Here is a 21,144-nt window from a genome sequence, read left to right as displayed (position 1 = left end):
AGCCTTCCTGCTGAAAAGGACTGTCTTTTGTACTGAAGTGTGAGAGATCACCTCTGATTGTCTTCAGTCCCCAGTGCCTCTTCTACTGCTCAACCCTGAGGAAGTGGCTGCCTGCTCTGAACCTCCAGCTGTGCCCCTTATAGAGGACTAGCGTCCAAAACTTAGGTTTGGAAAAGGGGTCCTAGAGCTGAGGCAGCTTAAGGGTCTGACGAAAGTGCATCCCTCGTCTGGATTCTCTAAGCTGTCCCCATGCTGTGTAGTATCATCAGAGAAGTGCCTTCACTGAAGCCTTGGACACAAGGATCATCCATCAAACACCGTATTTGCCTGCCCCGCCTTTTGAAAAGACCCACTACATAAATTGTTCCCACCTGACTTTGCACGCAGGCGGTGTCTCACCGCAGATGAGCCTGCTCTGTTGCTGCTGTTCAGATTAAACTATGTCAAACATACTCAAAGAGTCAGGAGGCTTTGACTAGAAATAAAATAACAAAGATTTATTCAGGGGTCTTAGGGTTTGTAAACTGGAAACACAACATTCAGAGTGTACTGAAGAAAAAAAAGCTGAGGGTTACAGTAAAAAGTACGTTCTTGAGAAGAATCAGTCCTGTATTCTTAGTCTCTGGCTGGTCTGAGATGGTAATATTCTGATGTTCAGTGATCCAGTCAATGAAACAATTTCTCCTTGAGCTCATGCAGGTGGTCATCAGAGGGTCTGGTACATGTGCAGGCACTGATGTACAATGACCTGATGTGTGTCCAGGTATTGATGCAGGACTGGCAAGTTCAAAAGTTTTAAGTTCTCAGAATCAATTAAAATACAAGAATATAATTGTTTCCTTGTTCTTCAGTCTACTTTTAATTTAGTAGCTTGACCATTGTGACTCCATTTTATTTCTTCACTCTAGTCCTCAATTATATGATGTGTTATAATTCCTTTGGCTATCTGGAACATTTTGGAATTGATTTTCTTGCCTGGTGCAGTTATCTTCAGAGCCTGGAGGTCTCTGCTCTGGTCTCATCCCAGGGGTCTCTGTTGTGTTTGATGCTAAGAGTGTGATTGTGCATAGTGTAAGCTGCTGGGGATGTTCTGTAAAGTCAACACTATTCTGGTTCCAGAGAAGCAAATCAACACTGGGCTGGTTGTATGAGATCATTTATAACCATAACTAGATCAGATATGGAGCTGCACACCCAAATGTAATCCAGTCTTGGTGGCTCCTCTATCTTCAGCTTCTTCCAGGCAGAATTAGCCCCTCAGCCCGGGCGGGCATGGCTCAGCGGTTGAGTGACTACCTAGGATCCAGGCGATCAGGGTTCAATTCCCGGTCGGCACATGCCCGGGTTGCAGGCTCGATCAATGACTCATCATTGATGTTTCTATCTCTCTCCCTCTCCTTTCCTCTCTCTGAAATCAATAAAGATACATTGGAAAAAAAAAAGAATTAACCCCTCAGATGCTGGACCTGTGTCTTCACTGTGTCTTCACTGAGGGGAAATCTTCCATCCCAAACCTAATGCTCTTCAGGAACATGACTTTGGGGGAAAACTTAGGTGGTGTAAATGGCAAGCACAAGTCCGCGGTCAAGGCTCTTCACTCTGTAAAATGGGAGTGTTAAGGAATGTTTAGGTTTCACTTGAAAACTTTTGGGTTCTCTGTAAGAGCCAGGGGGAGATAATCTTGAGTCTGGATGTGATCAGAGCATTGAAGAGCTGAGAGAAGCAACAAGAGCCCAGGGATCAGCCGGGGTGACGGTGATCTGGCTGGCAGGAGGTGGCAGTGCCAGGTGGGTTGGTGTTATTCTGATGCTCGATCCGTCAGCCTTCGAGCAACAAGGGTGATGAGATGAAGGTGGTAAAGGCTTCCTACATAATCCATCGTCCAAAAGTTTAAGGATTGCTGAGTCTAACCTCATTTTACAGATAGGATAACCAAGGCTCAAAAGGGAAGGGACTTGCCCCAAGTTCACAGAGGAGCAGAAGCTGAAGCAGGACTGGAACCCAGGGCTCCTGGCTTCCATGTGGCAGGGGCAAAGAGGTGGACAGGAGAGGAGTGAGAGCCATCTCCTCCACTCATCCCTTTGTGGCCCATCACTTGGCTGTGGCCACATGGATGATCACAAAGCCCTTGATGTCCGAAAAGTGGGGGCTGACAAAATCCACCTGCAGCTGCCTTGGGCCACTCTTTGAGGGGGTGATGTTGAACTGGACCAAGGCCCTCTCCTGCGGCTCTAGGCTGGGCACACTGGGGAAAGGGGAAAGGAAAAGGCAGACCGTCAGCCCTCTCTCATTCCTGAGCCTGGCATGCCAGTCCATGACTTTCCAGAACCCTCAAGATCAAGGTCAAACCTTGTGGCTTGACATTCAAGCCTCCAACTTAATATGCTCCATTAAAATGCTTCCAACTTAATCTTCCCTACCACCACTTCTCATTCTTCCCAGCCAGCTAGGCTATTCTCCTCCCTGTCCCCTGAACATATCTTACACTTTTTCTTTCAGGCTCCTTTTTTCTGCACTGTTCTTCCCTCCCTAGGATGCCATTCTTATTTCAATCAGACCCAAGGCCAAGATCAAGTTTCTCTTCTTCCAGGAGACCTTCCTTGACTACACCACCCATGGAAACTTCTGACTGGGAGGCCCTCTATCCTTGATACTTGAAAAGCTTCTCAATTCATCATTTAAGACCCAGCTCAAATATCAGCTCCACCTGGGCTTCTCCATGGTCTCACCTGACCCCCACTCAAGGGCTGCCTCTGATTCCCCAGACCTTGAGGAGCCACCCCTCTGCATAAATCACTGTCCTTATTTGAAGGGCCATCTGTCTCTGAGAGCCCTTCTGTAGGTGGAACTTCATTTCTTCATCTTGGTGTTGACATGTCGCTCAGAGCAAAGGCCAGTATGGTCAAGGACCATACAAGTGAGTGAGTGAATCATTGAGAGTAAGTAAGTAAATAAATGAGTGCATAAATGAGTGGAATGTGTGTGAATGAGAGAGCGACTGTGTACATGAGTGAGCAAATTAAAGAAGGAATGAGTAGATGAACCAGTGAAAACTCAGTTGAGCAGATAAGTAAGTGAAGGTATGAGTAAAACATGAATAAAAGTGAGTGAATAAATGGATAAGTGAAAAATCTGAACGGTGAGCGGGTGAATTACATTATTAATAAGTGAATGAGTGAGTGAATGAATGAATGAATGAAAGCAGGTGTGTCTAGGCAGGTGTGTCTAATTTCGGGGGGTCCAGAATCTCTCCTGCACTGCCCCACCAGCAGCTTCTCTATGGCCCATCTTATAAGGAAGGCAGCCCCCCCCTTTTCCCGCCGCCCCCAGAGTGACACTTACTCGATGCTGAGCTGTCCCTGGAGAAGGCCACTGCCCTCCACCATCAGCATACAGTCCTCCGCTCTCTCCAAGAGGGGGTTGACCACCATCACTTCCACTACAACGGCCACCCCCACCATGGCCGGGCCCAGCACCTGGAGGGGCAATACTCATGAATCATCCCTCGGCCCCATTCCCCAGGAAACCCATGGTCCTGGCTGGGTCAGAGGACGGGGCATCCTCTGCTTTCACACACCCAGTTACAGAGCTCCACCCTTATACCCACCCCTCTGCGTCCATGCCACCTCTCCCAGCCTTGAGAGCTGAAGTTGGAGCCAAAGGCACAGACCCCCCAGCCTCTGATTCCTCCCTCAGTTCTGCCAGGAACAGGGTGGTGGATGCAGACAGGAGTCACCTTGATGGTGATGAAGTCCTCCAGAGTAATGTCCTTTTCTACTAGAAGCTTGTCTCCTTTGGTGACAAGGCACATGGCGGCCATCAGGATCTTCTTGTCCTCTGTCAGGCCTTCCTTATATTGAGAGTAAGATATTGTGATTGGGATCTTTTTCTCTGGAATGGAAAGCAGAGGTGGTAGTTGGGGATCCAGTGTTCTTTTTCAATGGAACCCAGAAGGAGGAAGGGAAGGTTCAATTCACAGTTATACTCATTTTGGTCATTGCAACCAGCCCGAGGCAGACATTATCAGTTCGCAGATGAAGAAACCTAGGGCTCAGGGAGGGTAATTTCTTGTCCAATGTCACCTGGCAAGTGAATCAAGGAGCTAAATTGAGGCGGAATTCAAATCCAGGCCAGTCAGTTACCATGACACCAGATTGTTTCTCCAAGAACTCCTGGAGATGTGTTTCAACTTTGCCTAGTCATTCCAGATGGAAATCTCTCAGTTCATCAATCATTCATCCCATCAGGAATTCACTCACTGTTTATTGAGTACCTACTGTGTGCTAGATACAGAGAAGAGGGAAGCCAAAGACCTGTCTCAAGCGTCCAATCCAGGGAGAAGGCTAGTTTCCTCACAGTTCTTTACATACTCCCTCCCCATTAAGGCCCAGTCCTAATCAGCCCCACTAATTATGAAAAACCTTCACTGATACCCCCACCCAGTGATCTTTGCCCTCTGCCTTCTAAACTCCTGTGGTCCTGGCCATCTCTGTTTCTCTCACCAGCCACAAACACCCTGCCTATGTATTCCCTTCTTGTGATTATGACTGTCAGTCATATTTGGGCTATTTTTTGACCACCATATACATATTTTTATTTAGGTGTACCATGTCCTTTTCAGTTCGTCCTAGGCCCTACCATCCTCTATTGCTCTATTGCCACTTTCTTTTTTTGTTGTTAATCCTCACCTGAGGATATTTTTTCCATTGATTTTTAGAGAGAGTGGAAGGGAGGGAGGGAGGGAGAGAGAGAGAGAGAGAGAGAGAGAAACATCAATGTGAGAGAGACACATCAATTGATTGCTTCCCTCACATGCCCCGACTGGGACCGACCAGGGCTGGTGATCGAACCTGCAACCCAGGTACATGCTCTTGACCGGGAATCAAACCTGTGACCCTTTGGTGCCTGGGCTGATGCTCTAACCACTAAGCTCACTGGCCATGGCTAGTGTTTATATTTTTAAATCTCAGTAAGCTAATAACTACTCAAAAGAGGGGGGAAAAATAAATCACCATATATTTATTTACAGATTACACATCTATTAAAATGATGTTAATGAAAGGCATAAAAATTTTAAATTACAATATAAAGTGAAAAGAGCAGGGCACCAGTGAGTATTCACAATATAATTAGAACTATATTTTTCAAAAAGCAAACAGGCATTAAAATCTGGAAGGAAAATATGTTAATTTGTAGGTCGGGGGCAGGATCATAGGTGATCTTTCTCTTGTGTGTTCTAAATTGTTAATGAATATGCATTATTTTTAATATGAAAAAAATTGCTAAAAGCCAGGAGAAAGTATATGTTAATTAATATTTCATTATAAAGTGCAATTTAGAGTTTGTGAAAATTAAATGACACATCCTTCCCATGTTTTCACGCCTTGTCAAAATACATGTTTCACACCAGAAAATGGCCCAGAGGAACAATTTCTTTGTTTAATTGAATCCTTAGAGTCCAGGAGGTAGGTAGATAGATACAGATAGATAAAAATAGATAGAGAGAGGAGCCAGAGAGGAAGGGAGATAGACAGAGAGAGAAAGAGAGAGACAGAGAGGGAGGGAGGGAGAGTAGGAAAAGAGGAAATAATCAGATGGGATATATTTAGTCAATCATATAGGATGTGCTATGTTTAAAGATTATGAAAAAAATCCTTGAAATACTTTTTTTAAAAAGCAGTTGGAATAAAGTCACTTAAAGTTGTGCAAAAATCTCCCAAAGGACTGAAGTCATTCTATTTCGGTTCAAAGTACCAAGGGTGCATTTGAGGCAAATGTGCCCTTAGTCCCGTTCGGCGTGATTGGTGCGGGCTGACCCGACCCACCAGGGCCTGACCTGACCTGACCTGACTCCAAGGCCCGCAGTTGGGCGACAGGCCCAGCCGAGTGAATGCGCCCTGGCTTTTCTTGCCCTGGGCTCTTAGTCAGGAGCGTATCCCTAAGGCCAGGCTGGTTGAAGTCCTGCCCCTACACACACTGGTTGTGTAACTTTGGACGTGTGAGGTCACCTTTCTGGGTGTGAGTTGAATCCTCTGGCTGGGGCCTGGCACGTGTGAGCACGTAATAAACACCTCGTACTGGTCTGCCCCGCTCACGCGGAACACCTGGGCTGCAGAAAGCCAACTCGAGGCATTTCCCGTAGATTATGAAGTGCCCCCAGCTGGTGTTTATTTGGCATGTAAATATTTATACTGATTTGATAGAGACTATAAATCCTCCCACCATTAGGTCAGTTTGCCACCAGATGGTCGTGGACTTTTATTACTATTCTCATTATTTTGCCCTCTGAGCCTCAGTTTTCTCCTCTGGAAAGTGTGGCCGAGAGGCAAGGCACCGAGCAAACGCTAGGAATAGGCTTTTCTTCCTGGGAGTGAACGCAGGGTTAGGGGATGCCAAGCCGGCTCACCCCTCCGAGGGCCGATGCCACCCAGCGGGGGCGCTCCTACCTTCCTCGGGCCCCAGCCGCACTGCGCGGGACTCATGCAGGATCTCGGCCACCGGCCTGCGGGTGTAGAGGATGGTGGCACTGCTCAGGTTGACCCGAAGCCGCTGGGCCCGGGACGAGAGGTTGGTCAAGCACAGGGCCAGCTTCAGGTCGTGGCCCACCATGGGCGGCTCCAGCACCTTGAACTTGCCGGTGATGCTGGGCTTGGTGGCGGGCTCCAGGAGGTCGTCGCGCCAGAGCCCGCGGCCGCCGCCCCTGCGGACCCGGGCCCTCCTCCCGGAGGCTTCCACGCCGAACAGCTTCCGCACCGCCTTGCTGTACACCTGCCTCTCCTTCCGGGACCCTGCGGGGCCGCGCACATCTCTGAGACCCAGGGCCACCTCTGTCATTTCCCTCTCCTCCAGGCAACCCCCCACCGCCCCACCACTTTAATTTACCGGGCTGCGGGAGATCTCACGTGGGCAGCCCAAGGGCCATAAGCAGAACTCAGCCCTATGCGTTGTGTTTGGTTCTGGACTAGTTAAATAACTTTAAAAAAAATTATCGATTTTTTTAGAGAGAGAGGAAGAGAGAGAAACATCAATTTGTTGTTCCCCTTGTTTATGCATCACTGGTTGCTTCTTGCATGTGCCCTGACCAGGATCGAACCGCAACCTCCGTATCAGGAGGATGCTCTAGCCAGCTGGGTACCGGACCTGGCCAGGGAAATAACTTTTTGGTCAGTTGCCAACAACTTTGGATGGGGAAATTTCCCATAACAATACAGATTTGTAGCTTCCCTGACAACTGGGCCTGAAGTCTCCTGTGGTAACGATAGCTGACGCTTCTGCAGACCGAAACTACAGCTCTGGGTGCTGTGCCCCTCCCAGGACGTAGGCACTCTTATCATCCCATTTAACAGAAAGGAACCCAAGGCAAGGAGATATAAAGCGGCTTGGAAGGAAGGCAGGGTTTGCAGCCAGGCGGTCTGGCCCCAATCTCATGTTGCCAATCATGCTCCCTCCCCGCTCTAGATGGCAGCAGTGCTCTAGGGCTGAGCCATGGTGCTCCCTCTGGACCACATTTTCCATGTTTTCTGCCCGCTGGCCTGCTGCTCTCAGGGGGTGCCATCTGCAAGGCTCCTGAGGACATGTGAGTTAGGACCCCTGGGCTTCCACTTTCTGCGTTGCTGGCACAGATCTGTTTTGTTTTTTTAATCCTCACCTGAGGATGTGTTCTTACTGATTTTTAGAGAGAGGAAGGGAGAGCGAGAGAAACATCGATCGATTGCCTCCCGTATGCGCCCCGAATAGGGATCGAACCCCCAACCTAGGCATGTGCCCTGACCAGATATCGAACCCACAACATTTTGGTGTAGGGGCTACATTCCAACCAATTGAGGCACCTGGCCAGGACCAGTACCGACCTGTTTTTGACCCTCAGAGTAATACGCTTAACTGGAGAGCCTCCCCCCAACCCCTGCCCACAGGAAGTCCCACAGGTGCCCCAGGTCCAACCAAACCTGCCGCCCTCTGCCCGACCGGCACTCCTCAGTCAGCGAATGGCCCCCACTCGCCCACTGATTCACTCAGCGTGGTTCCATTCACCCAGTGCACAAGCAGAAACCGGGGTCCCCACCAGACGCTTCCTCACCCTGACCGCCCACAACTGCTCAGTCACCAAGGCCTGCGCAGCACCTCACTGATCGCTCTAGAATCTGCCCTCTTCTCCCGTCAGACCACCATATAAATAGCCTTATCATCAGGTCAGTTTGCCACCAGGTAGCGTGAATTTTTATCACTGTTTTTATTACTTAGCACCTTTGAGCCTTAGTTTTTCCATTTGTGTAGTGGAGACAGGAGACCCACAGGCAAGGCACTGAGTACAGTGGTCAAGAATGTTCCCTCCCATCCTGGAAATGTAGGCGTCACTGCCACTCCAGGCCTTTCACCATCCTGATTATTCAGAAATCCAAATCTGATGGGCCCACTTCCCTTCTTGAAACCTGTGGCATGCGATCTTCCACACAGCCCCTTGCCTGACACTTCCCCCCAAGGTTCCTCAATACGGTGGGACCTTGGCTTGAGGCAGCCACGTGGAGGAAAAGGTTCTTTAACATTTCATGTTTTATTATTAAGATGTATGTGAATTTTGCATTTTACTCCATAATGTATTCATAATATTTTCTACTATGAAAATGTTTCGTTTCTCTGCTGAAGACTCTACTGTCACTCTCAGGGAGGCCTTTCCTGACCACCTGATTTTTTAAAACAGCTTTATTCAAATATACTAATTCCATAACACACAACTCACCTACTTAAGGAATAACACTCCGTGTTTTTAGTATGTTCACAGAGTTGTGCACCCAGCACCATAATCTAATTTTCAAACATTTCACGCCCCCCAAAAGAACTCCATCACCATTAGCAGTCACTTCCCATTTCTCCTCATTGGGACCCCAGTCCTAGGCAACTGCTAATCTAAGTTCTAATTTGTCTGTTCTGGACATTTCATATAAAAGGAGTCATACAATGTGTGGTCTTTTGTGACTAGTTTTTTCACTTAACAAGTTGTTTTCACTCCTTAGCTTTGTGAATAATGTTGCTATGAATGCTCCTGTACAAGTTTTTGTGTAGATATTTGTTTTCATTTCCCTTGGGTATATGCCTAGGTGTGCATTTGCTGAGTTGCCTGGTAACTGTTTTGTTTTTTTGTTTTAAATATGTCTTTATTGATTTCAGAGAGAGGAAGGTGGGGGGGAGAGAGAGAAACATCAATGATGAGAGAGTCACTGATCGGCTGCCTCCTGCACGCCCCCTGCTGGAGGGGGCCCACAACCCCTGGTCATGTGCCCTGACTGGGAATTAAACCTTGATCTCCTGGATCATAGGTCGATGCTCAACCACTGAGCCATGCCGGCTGGGCTGTTTTTTGTTTTTGTTTTTTTAATGAGGAACTTTCAAACTGTTTTCCAAAGCAGTTACACCACCGTGCATCCCTGCCAGCAATGTATGAGTGTTCCAGTTTCTCCACATCCTCAACAACACATATAATATGTAGTTTTGATTATAGCAGTCCTAGTGGGTGTGAAGAGACATGTCTTTGTGGTTTTGATTTGCATTTCCCTAGTGACTAATGATGTTGAGCATCTTTTCATGTGTTAATCGGCCAATTGTAAATCATCCTGGGAGAGTTATCTATTCATTCTCCCATTTAAAAAATTGGGTTATTTATATTTTTATTATTGAGTTGTAAGAATTCTTTGTATATTGTGGATACAAGTCCCTTATTAGAGACATGATTTACAAATATTTCTCCTATTCTGTGGGCTTTCCACTTTCTTGATAATTTGTAGCACAAGTTTTTAATTTTGCTGAAGTCGAATTTTTACTTTTGTCATTTGTACTCTTGATATCATATCTAAAACAGCTTTGTTCAACGCAAGAATACAAAGATTAACTCCTCTGTTTTCTTTTAAAAGTTTATAATTTTAGCTCTGACATGTTGGAAGGGGAAGTTGGCATTCATTGCTGTGGGAGCTCTACTTGTCCTTTCTTGCTTTCTGAGCTGTGTGTTACCTGAGCAGGGAGAAGAGAACTGATGGGAGGTGGCAGGTGGACAGCCCATCAAGAACTCTCTCCCCACCGAGCCTGTGAGTGGGGCACAGGATATAGATGACTGTGGGAGCCACAGCCCTGTAAAACCCCTGTAGGACCTGGGGGCAAAATTACCATGAATCAGAGGGAAGCGTGTGACCGCCAGTGGGGTGGGAAGGGATCCACTGAAAGAGGGGCTAATGCCTCAAGAGACCAGCAGTGCTCAGGAGCGAGTCCTGATGGCACAGGCTGCAGTGGAGCCCTCACCTGTCCTCAGAGCCTTCACTAGGAGCACCTGCCACCCAGGGGCATGGCATCCTCGCCAGGGGAAGTCAAAGGCTTTTGCTTTTTCTCTCCTCTCCCTCCTCCGCCTCCCTCTCCTCAGCCTGACACTCTATATTGGCTGCATATTGGAATCGCCTGAGAGCTTTTAAAAGTCCTGATACCTGGGTCACACCCTATAGAGCCTGTGATTCAGTTAGTCAGGGGTACAGTGGGGCTCTGTGGTAGATTAAAAATGACTTTCTTTGCAACTCCTCCCATCAAGAGGTGGCATCTACTTCCTGCCCCTTGAATCTGGGGTGGCCTCTTTTATGGCTTTGACCAATCAAATGTGGCAGAAGTGACATGGCGCAAATTCTCAGTGAGGCCTTGAGAGATCCTGCAGCTTCAGTTCTCACAGCTCTGGCTGAGCTGCTGCCACGTGGACAAGCCAGCGCTGGCCTACTGGCGCACGACAGGCTACATGGGGAGACAGGCCCAGCCAACCTGGCAGTTCCACCTGAGCCCCGGCATACTCGCCATCCCAGAGACAGCATGTGGAGCAGACGAGCCATCCCAGCTGAGCACTGCCCACAGTGCTGACCCACAAAATCCTGAGCAAACAAGTAATTGTTGTTTTTATCTATATCGTAAAACAGCACCCCAGCTGATTCCAATGTGCAACCAGAGCTGCATAGAGAGTAGACAAAGGAGGGGTGGAGGCTGTGCCGCTCCCTACAGTAGCCTTCCTGGTCGCTGCTATAGCCTGTGCTCAGACAAGCTCTGCTTCGAGTTTGAACTTCAGTCTTAGTTACTTGAATAACATTGTTTTAACAAGCAGAAGTGGCTGAAAATATATGGATCAGATCACGGCATTGCTAAGAGACCTGTTATTCAGTGGGAAAGGGCAATTTTTAAAGTAGATAGCTGGAGGCAGATAATAGAAAAGTATATCTGTCTTGCTTTTGTATCCCAACCAGTACAGGTTCTTCAATAAACCAGTGCCCACAAATTAGTGACCATGGCAAAGGCCTTGGCAGATGATAAACAGGAGCTGCTATTATTATTATTATTATTATTATTATTATTGAACTGGGCCCTAGTGTAAGTATGCTAGATGTTCAATTAAAAAATACCGGCTATTGTCATCATTGTTTATAGTAATTATTATCATGCATGAACATAGCTTACGCAGTGGTTGGCACATGGTAAGTGCTCAAGGAAATGTAGCTATTATTATTATTAAATATGGAAAATCTTAGAAAACAGAGGAAGCTATTAATAGAAGCTAAAGGCAATAGTTCAAAGCACAGAGACAGAGCTAAAGGAAGCTGTCACCACCAGAACATACAGGAAAGGGCCTGGCCCTGGCCGCCCACAATTGTCCCTCTGCAGCAGACGGGTCATCTGCGGAGGCTGATGGAGGCCACTATGCTGCCCCTACCTTCTGGATACTTGTAGAGGCCCGTGATGTCCACGCGGGAGTCACTGCCCACAGCCTTGGTGCTGATGCACCTCCCGATCTTCTTCGTGTCTGAATATACACGTTCCCTGCTGTCATCATCTTCATTCCAGAGCCAGGTGATGTAGTCCGCATTGACCTCCGCAAACACAAAGGGGCCATCGTGGGCCAGGTGCACATCGCCTTCACGGATGGCAGTGACCGAGGCTGGGCCGCACCGGAACACGCCTGGGCAGGAGGGGTGGGCGTGAGCAGCATGGGTGAGGAAAAGCAGGGGTCTGGGACCCACCCGGCCGAGCTCATACCTTCGCTCTCCTCCTGGGGGGTGGCATCCAGAACCTGCCAGCCATTGTAAGAGGGGCCCAGGTCCTGCCGGGCAAACCAGCTCTCATTCCAGACATGGAAATTCCTGCCACAGAAAGAGGATGGGGCAGAGTGGCCTACTGTGAGCACAGGGTGGGGAAGTTCCTAGTGCAACCAGTCCCTGGGCCAGTGCTCTGCAAGAGTGCTGTGGCTGAATCCTGTGAACCATTCACGCAACTGTATTGATGAGAACATGTTTGTATGTGTGTGTGTGTGGAGGGTGTGTAGCAAGAACCTGATGTTCAAAGGTACCAGAAACACCGCTGCAAATAAGATAGAAGATCCTTGCCCACATGCAGCTTACATCCTAACGAAGGAGACAGGCGGGGAGATAGGCAAGATCAAGTAAACAGATAAATAAAACAAATGCAAGTAACAGTACATGCTGTGGAAACAGGGGCCTGAGACAGAATAACTGTGGAGACTTACTGTAGTTCAGTGACATCTAAGATGAGACTCAAAGGAGAAAGAAGTAGCCATAGGAAGAGTGGAGGGAACAGTGTTCCAGGCAGAAGGAATAGCACGTGCAAAGGCTCTAGAGATAAGAAAAAGCTTAGTGTGTTCGAGGAACAGAAAACATGTAAGTATCTCTGGGCTACAGCCAGCATGGGAGGTAGGTGTGGTTCAGATCATGCAGAGTTCTGCAGGCTTTGGTAAGGAGCTCGGGTTTTATTTTAAGTTTCCTATGTTAACAACGAGACTAGGAAAGGCGAAACAGGGTCACGCAGTCAGGAAGCAGCAGAGAGAAACCCTAGTTGGCCCAATGTGGCCTCTTTACAGCTGGTCTCCGAACTCTTGTTAGGTAAGTAATGGTCTTTGGGAAGATATCCTGATAAGCATTTGGGGGCAAAAGGGAGGACAGTGATAATCTGCATGGTGACAGAGGCCCCAGCATCCAAAAGAAGTGGCTGTCCCTTCTGCACGAGGAAAGAAGAATGTAATTTTTGTGGTGCTCCTGCAGGGAAAGGGAGTGAAGAGAAGTGAAAAGAGCAGGAAAAGGGAGAAGGGAGGCAGAGAGGTGAAGGAGGCTGGAGATGGGCTGGGGAAGGGCTCCTGGACATTCTCCGGGGCTGGCGAGGACCTTCTAAGACCAGCGTTGTCTGTGTTCTGTATTGTACGCTCTTCACGGTTTTCCCTGCCCTTTAGAAAGTTGACTTGTGTGACAACTCGCACACATATGAACAGACATTCGGACAAGGTTATTCACTGAAGCCTTGTCTATAAAAGGCAGGCGTCTGGTCCATCTGTGTGAGATGGTTAGATAAACAGTGATTTTTCGCATACAATTGAAAGGCAGATCAGGTTCATACCCCTGTTGGTTCACTCACTAGCTGTGTGGCTGTAGACAACCTACTTAACCTCTCTGTGCTTGGTTTCCTCATCTGCAAAATAGACATAATAATGCTAGCTTGCTCACAGGTTGTTTGGAGGAATAAGTGAGTTAGTATATGTCTAGCACTTAGAACTGGGCCTGGAACGTACTAGTGTGATATTATTTTACACACTACAAAAAATAAGGAAATCTTGAATGTATTGATATGAAATTATTAAATGTATGAGTAAGATGAACAGTACAGGCATATCTCAAAGACGTCATGGGTTTGGTTCCAGACCACTGCAATAAAGTGAAATATCACAATAAAAGGAGTTGTGATCTTTTTGCTGATGGAGGGTCTTCCTTCAATTTGTCAAAAATGCAACATGTGTGGCCCAGCCAGCATGGCTCAGCAGTTGAGCATCAACATATGGACCAGGGGGTCGTGGTTTGATTCTCAGTCAGGGCACATGCCCGGGTTGCGGGCTCGATCCCCAGTCGGGTGTGCACAGGAGGCAGCTGATCAATGACTCTCTCATCATTGATGTTTCTCTCCCTCTCCCCCTCTCCCTTCTTCTCTCTGAGATCAATAAAGATATATTAAAAAAATAAATAAAAAGCAACATCTGTGAAACACAATAAAGGGAAGCGCAATAAAACGAGGTCTGCCTTATTACATAATGCTGCGAATATTAAAAAGCAGGTGTGCAAGGGACTAGCGAGGTGTATGTTCTTGTGTCTGCAGAGCCTCTCTCTAGTCACAGTGCTGCCCTGGGAGGACAGCGAGGCTGGAACCGGGTGGGAGGGAGACTTAGCACTGCAACCCATTTTGTACCTGAAAGCACATGAATGTGTTTCCTATTAAAAAAAATTAACTTAAAATTAATTTTTAAAGTTTTGTGGGAAGAGTTTTGTTTGACCTGAGAAAGAAGGTTGTTTTCCACCTGAGACACTCAGCATGTGCCCAGAGACGTGATAACTGTGAGGAGGGAATCTCAGCCCCCCTGTCACAGGACTCTGGGGAGGGCTTTGTCCCACAGAGGGAGGACCCGGGGTTCAAGGCAGTCAGACCTTGAGCCTCTCCTGTGACCTCTGAGTCACATGTCCAAAGATTCATGCATCTCAGCAGAGTCAACCTTCCTGGCACCACCCCTCCCACCCCAGGGTGCCTCTCCTTCCAGAACTGGCTCTGACTCAGGAGAGCTGAGCTCTAGGTCTGAGTCTGCCTCAGGGAGCCCCTGGGACCCACCACATGCTGTCCTCTGTCAGGTCCTCCAGGGTCCGCCCGAAGGAGTCCACGTATTTGTCCACACTCAGGTTCCTGTCCGTGTCATGGGCTGAGTTAAAGTTGGACACAACCCGTGTCGCGATCCCTAAGCACCTAAGGACTGAAGGGCAGGAGGCTGGTGAGGCTCCAGGAGCAGGCCAGGACCCTGGATTGGGGAGGGGCCTGGCTCCCCCAGCTGGCCGCCCCCCTCATTCAGGAGACAGGCTCCTCCTTGTCTTTGTCTGTCTACTCTGTCAGGACCGAGGCTCCCGTCTCCATTCTCAGAAACACCACCATCTCCTGTACATTCAGGGGACTTCTGGAGACATTACTGCCCCCCCAGCACCCCCTTTGAACAGACAGGCTCCAAGGCTGGCAGGACCTGGAAGCCACGTGACAGCCACGTAATAGCGGGAGGGGGCTGGAGGCCTTGGGGCCACAGGATTCAAGGGCAGAGGGAGGTGGGGCTCCTTCTACAAAACAAATGATCAACAGTCTCGTAAATGAATGATCTGGTTTTTTTCTTCATTAGCCAGACTTCTATTTCCCCATCACCAATAAAGAAAGACTGGGGGTTTTTTGGATGGAGAAGAGGGTCTATGCAAATATATGCAAATGGACGCAAATGAGAGAACTGGCCTAGGGTTGGGGACCTTCCTTCCCTGGGTACCTGTGCACATGACTCCAGCGAAGACCCAGCACTGGCCGTATTTGACTGGCTTGAACCTGCCCTTGAACCACTTGTGCAGAATGGCCACGCTGCCACGCCAGTGCAGCGGGCTGGTGCCGCCGCCGTACTTGCCCTGCCACTGGCCTTGAACCACGCCCCGGTCGTTGTTGCTGTTCACCTGGGCAGAGGAGGGCATGGGTCCACCACCGGGCAGGGCTCTCCTCTTCGGCAACCTCACCATCGTAACATCGCCTCCGTCTTTGGACCACCCAGGCCTATGTGGTCACCCCTTACTTTTAAATTGGTCATCTACTCTCTTAAAATACCTACCCTTTGACATTTATCACTTTCCGTTACCTTCCAGTGGGATACTCTGTTGTTGAAAAGTTATCTATAGTCTTAGAGCATTTCCTGTTTTAAATGGTGTACTTTGGGGGATTGTTGGTTCTGTAATAATTATAGAGACAATCGACACTCATTAAATGCTAGTGTGTGCCAGGCACTATTCTAAAGGCTTTGGGCACATGCTTTAACCTGCTTAAAGTAGGTTCTATTAAAGTAGGTTCTATTTCCTTTTTTTTTCCAGATTACAAAAAAGAAGAGAGATTCAGAGCGGTTAATCTGCGCTCAGATTACACAGCAAGTTAGTAAAAGGAGTTCAGGACTTGTCCCCCAGGGCCATAGTGCTCTACTGTCAGAACTGGTCACTGCTTTTGAGTCTCTGTGCTCTAACATCTCTCTGAGGTGTTAACCTCTTGGGGAATTGAGAGTATCAAGTCTGAGAAAAGCAGCTTTGTCCATTTTTGGAATCATGATACCTACCTGCTGATGTTAACACTTGCTTTCTTAGAGAGAGCTACAAGGCCCTCTGGCTACTTTTTGAGGAGGAAGGACTGTGGTGTATAATAGAGTAACAATGGTGCCCCCCCCCCCGGGAAGTTGGGTCTGTGTACCCTCTCCCCCAGTCTGGGCTGGCCTGTGACTACTTTGACCAATGGCTATGGTACAATGATGCTATGCCAGGTTCCAGGCCCAGGCTCTTATGCAACTGGTAGCTCCTTCTCCCTCTTTCTGGAACAATCACTTGGGGAGAAGCCAGGTGTCATGCCTGATTACTCAGAGACTTCCATGCTTTGAGGAAGCTCAACCTAGCCATGTGGAAAGGCTGTATGGAGAGAGAGAGTGATGACTGGCCAGCCCCAGCTCTTCCCACTATCCCAGCCCAGGGCCAGACATGAGAGTGAACAAGCCATCTTCACATTCCAGCTCCAGCAGACAGGGCATGGGAGAGAACCAGGGACACATTGGCTGCCAGAATCAAGGGCCCAGATATATGGTCCCATCAAACTGTCCCAGACATCTGCAGCCATTCAGACAACCCCTGTCGAAGCATCTTGGAGCAGAGACAAGCCATTCTCACAGTGCCCTGCCCAAGTCCCTGATCTGCAAAATTGTAAGCATAATAAGTGGTTGTTTTACACCACTGAGTTTTGGGGTGGTTTTTTAGGCAGTGGTAGAAAATTAAACAAGAGGTGACTTGGGTGTGACCCTGGGGTTAGCCGGGATTCATGAGGGAGTGTGTATGCAGGGATGGTGGGGCTCCTCACCATGGCGCTGATGACCCTTGTGACATAGATGGGGTCGTGGCGGCAGGACACATCGGTGGCTGGGTCGTTTTGGTGACTGGGGCTTCGGTCCAGGATGGAGAGGCAAATGTCCAGAATGTCCTCTTCGAACTGTCCCCAGAGAGGCTGTGCTTAGGGGCCAGGGCCTCAATCATATTCCAGACCCTCCCATGACCTTCACCCAGGCAGTCATTTGTGTTGTGCAGGGGAGTTTGCCTCCCCCATGCCCCCAGGGACACCACAGAGGGTCCCCAAGTCTCAGAAACCTTTCCTTAGAGAGTCATCAGGAACCAGAAGCTCAGCCTTAATCATGTTCTCTCCTGTTCATTAGCCCCCACAGCTCCCCACTGTAAATAGTGTAAACTTATTGCTCTGGAGTCACATTGACCCCACTGGCATACTCATTTGGGTTTTATGATTTTTTCAACTACTTTTGAATTAATTGACAAACTGGGGGATTCATTTAAAAACTGGGAGATTTTTTACATACAAATTAAAATTTCTAGTCTCTGAAAATTTGGAAGGTCTGGGAACCCTCACTTTCTCACAGGGCAGTAAGAGGTGGATGCTGAGAAGTGGTTACTCCTTAGGTGGATCCTAAACTCTCCAGTATATCATCCCTGCCTAGCCCCTGAGCCCCACATGCTTTCCACTCCCACTCTGCAGCCCCACAGTCAAGGTCCTTCAGTTGGCTGGCCACCCTTCTGGTTGGGCACCAGGAGCCCAGGCAGACAGAACTCCTCTAGTAGAGCCTCAGCTACCCTCTGACTTCCCACCTCCATGCTGTTCTGTCTGCTCTCCCCCCTGCTTATTCAGATCCCTCTGAACTTTGGACACCCAGCCCCAATACCATGCAGCCTTCCACAGTCCCAATCCCCGAGTTGGTGTTTTCTTTCACGCTCTTCTGAACTTCCTCTGTTCCCATCTCTATACCCTGACTTTCCTCTGCCCATTGCACCTTGTATTGTAACTATTTACCTAAGCTAGTGGCTCTCAAGTGTGGCCCCAGACCAGCAACAATGGAATCATCTGGGAACTTGTTAGAAATGCAAATTCTCAGCACCCCCCTTTATGAATCAGCCACTCTGGGGGTGGGGCCCAGCCATCTGTGTGTTTTAAGGAGCCCTCCATGTTTCGCTGCTGCAGGCTTGAGATCCAGAACCCTTGATCTAAGCTATTTATCTTTCTATCGCAAAACTGACCTGTTCTGTTTCCAAATTATATCCAAAGCATTTGCCTTCCGAAGGTCCCAGCGCAGGCCCTGACACAACTAATAGTAGATAATGAATGAATGAATGAATGAATGAATGAATGAATGAATTGCTCTAAGAGTCAGACAGTTTGTCCCTCCTGGGAAGAAGTGAGCAGACAAAAGGGCTCCTGGGTTGAGCTTTTGCATGCCCTAGCCCACGTCCCCCTGTGGCCTGTGCCCCTGGAGACCTGCCCGTAGTTCCAGCCTTGGGCTCGGATGCACTTCTCCACGCCTCGGAAGATGATCCCGCTGTCATTGAGCACGTACTCCTGCCTTTCCTCCTCTGAGGCCAGAAACACGTCATCCTCTGAAAAGCAGTAGTCAAAGGGGCTACCTCAGGGCTCAGCTGCAGGGTGGTGTCGGGAGGCTGACTGTGGCAGGAGAGGCCAAGAGGGGCTTGCTGGGCTGCCTTGAGGCCAGGCTCCATTCCCTTGACCGATCTTTCCCCAGGCAGGGACCAACCCCAGCCTAGCCTAAGACTGAGGGATTTTAGGAGTCCCGATGTCTTCGGGTGACCCTACCTGTGCAAACAGGAGCCTCATATTTCTTAAATACTAATAGGAATACTAACCCCAGTACCCCTTATGATGTGCTTTGCACATTACAAGCATTAGTGCTGTGAATTCTCACCATAACCCTAAGAGGTAGGCACTGTTATTCCCACATTACAGATGAGAAAACTGAGGCTCATAGACGGAAGCAGAGCTGGGACTGAACCAAGGCTGTCTGATGGCTGAAGCCCAGCTCTTACCCACTCCTGGGCCTCTCCTGCCACCAGGCCCCATCCCTGCTACTGGCCTCTGCACATCAGAAACCACCGATTCCTGCCCGGCTGGCATAGGCTGTGAAGCACCTGCTACCAGGTTCCTCTGCCCCGTGCCCACCTCTGCCTAGGCCTGGCTCTCACCAAGCTTTTAGTATTTACCTCCCTGTGCATTAACCTGCCTCCAAGGCCCCCTCTAAGGGCAGGCCCTCCTCTAGGACAACTTCCAGGAAAATCTCTGCCTTGGACTTGGCGGCTCCTACCTGGGCACCATGGGTTGAAAAGAAGAACAAACTCGCCCAGCTGCCGGTCACTGTGTTTGCGGCGGGAGGAAAGCCTGGCGCTCAGCTGGTAGCGGCCAATGACGGCATCGGGCGGGCTGGTGATACTGACGGTCACTGTGTTCCCTTGCTGATCCTCCTTCACGGCTGTCCAGACATTTCCCACCTCCAGCTCCGACGTCTGGAACACAGCCTTGGTGCAGAGAGCTTCAGAAGCCTGGGGTCCTGGAGGAGAGGAGAGGGAATCAGGAGGCCCAGTCACCTCTAGGAAACCCAGCTCCCAAGAAGCAGGAAAGCTGCCCGCTTGGAAGTGAGGCCTTCGCTCTCTGAACTGCTGGGACACTGTTGCAGGGAAGGACCTGACCAAGACAAGGGTGGGCCAGCGGCAGAATGGGGTTCTCAGCTGTCCTGACTCCCACCTACCTCCTGGACCTCAGAGAAAGTGACAGGACTCTTTGAGACCAAAGTCTGCTTTTTGTCTGTCCAGGAAAGAAAAGTATGGGCTCCAAAATTGCCTGCTGATTTCCCATACCTTCCCGAGCTTCGGGATCCTTGGTGTTCCCAGGATTCCAGAGCTGCCATCTTATCTATCCCACTGTCTGCTGGAAGCACCTCCTAGCCATCCCCAGAAAGCTGTCATCAAAAGCTTCCAGGATTCAGGGCTCAGCCCACCTATAAGGATTTGTTTCCCACCAAGTCTGGGTTGATGACCACAGGGTCTCAGGTCACTGGTCACAAGACAAGTGCTTCTGACTGTGGACCAGTGGAGGTTGCTGGTGAGCTAGTTACCTGTCTCCACCGTGAAGATGAGGGTGTCCTTGCTGTCCAGGGGACGGTTCAGCTCCAGTATGAATGTGAACATCTGGCCCCTGCGAACCACGAGCTCTGGGCAGGGGTACTCCTGGGTGTGGTGGGCAGCACCATTCCTTGGCCACTGCCAGTCCACCTTGGTGACTCTGATCCCTGAGCAGGGAGAGGAGAGGGAGATGAGCCCAGCCCTTGGCACGCTTCTCATCCATGCCCTCCATCTGCTTCAGCCTGCCAGTCACGTGCTCCTGCAGCCACTATTTCTCCCATACAGTAGATTCTGGTTATTTGTGGTAGTTACGTTCTATAAGGTCTCCGTGAACGCTGAATTAGTGAGTGCTGGACACCGCTTCCAGGGAAAGTACAGGGCAGGTTCCTGGGAGCCTCTTGTCACAATTTTTTCATAGACCAATCAATACATAACCTTGTTTAGTGTATGTTTCTGTTAAAAGTCACCTTATTTAATATATTGTTGTTTTGTTAACACTAAACTCATGGACGCCCGTACTATACTTCATGCCTGAATGAAGGTTATCCACACACGCTTTCTCCATAAGGCACATCGCAGCCTTCCTGTGCTTAGGAACACTACACAGCGCTTCAGCACTAGGCTGGGGGTCATTTAAACAGTGAATTTACCAACAAAAAAGACAAAAATGCAGAAAACGTGGCATTAAATGGACTGCAAAAGGACACTCAATTTGTAGTACGAGAGCAGGAATAAGAAGACAGAGCTGCCATCCTGTCTTTCCACTTTGGTTGGGAGCATGCATGTTAGGAGATCCGGATCGTCTTCCATCAGTCTGACGTGACTGCGAATGACCAGGAATGCACCAAGTGTACTGACTTGGAGTTAAAAATAAATTTTAGCAAGTAGGCCAATTTGCAAACACAGAATCTGCAAATATGGGGATTGACTGTATTTTAAAAAATATATATTTTTTATTGATTTCAGAGAGAGGAAGGGAGGGGGGGAGAGATAGAAACATCAATGGTGAGAGAGAGTCGTTGATCAGCTTCCTCCTGCTCCTCCCCCCCCCCCCCCCCCCCCCCCAGGG

The 21,144-nt window shown here is 48.9% G+C and overlaps 1 protein-coding gene across 1 annotated transcript; it reads right to left on the bottom strand.

The window, feature by feature from the left end:
* Positions 1-2,091: 2,091 nt before the first annotated feature.
* Positions 2,092-20,649, bottom strand: TGM6 (transglutaminase 6; the record flags this gene model as incomplete). Its single annotated transcript, XM_081148336.1, has 13 exons — positions 2,092-2,245; positions 3,343-3,476; positions 3,737-3,891; positions 6,447-6,788; positions 11,726-11,971; positions 12,049-12,152; positions 14,671-14,809; positions 15,359-15,536; positions 16,966-17,094; positions 18,424-18,542; positions 19,262-19,504; positions 20,069-20,242; positions 20,595-20,649. The coding sequence occupies 13 exons, from the start codon at positions 20,647-20,649 to the stop codon at positions 2,092-2,094; spliced, it is 2,172 nt and encodes a 723-aa protein (XP_081004462.1).
* Between the last annotated feature and the right edge of the window lie 495 nt (positions 20,650-21,144).

Source organism: Miniopterus schreibersii (assembly GCF_964146895.1).
Source record: "Miniopterus schreibersii genome assembly, chromosome: 10".
Classification (NCBI taxonomy): Eukaryota; Metazoa; Chordata; class Mammalia; order Chiroptera; family Miniopteridae; genus Miniopterus; species Miniopterus schreibersii.
This window is presented reverse-complemented; position numbering and strand designations above follow the sequence as displayed.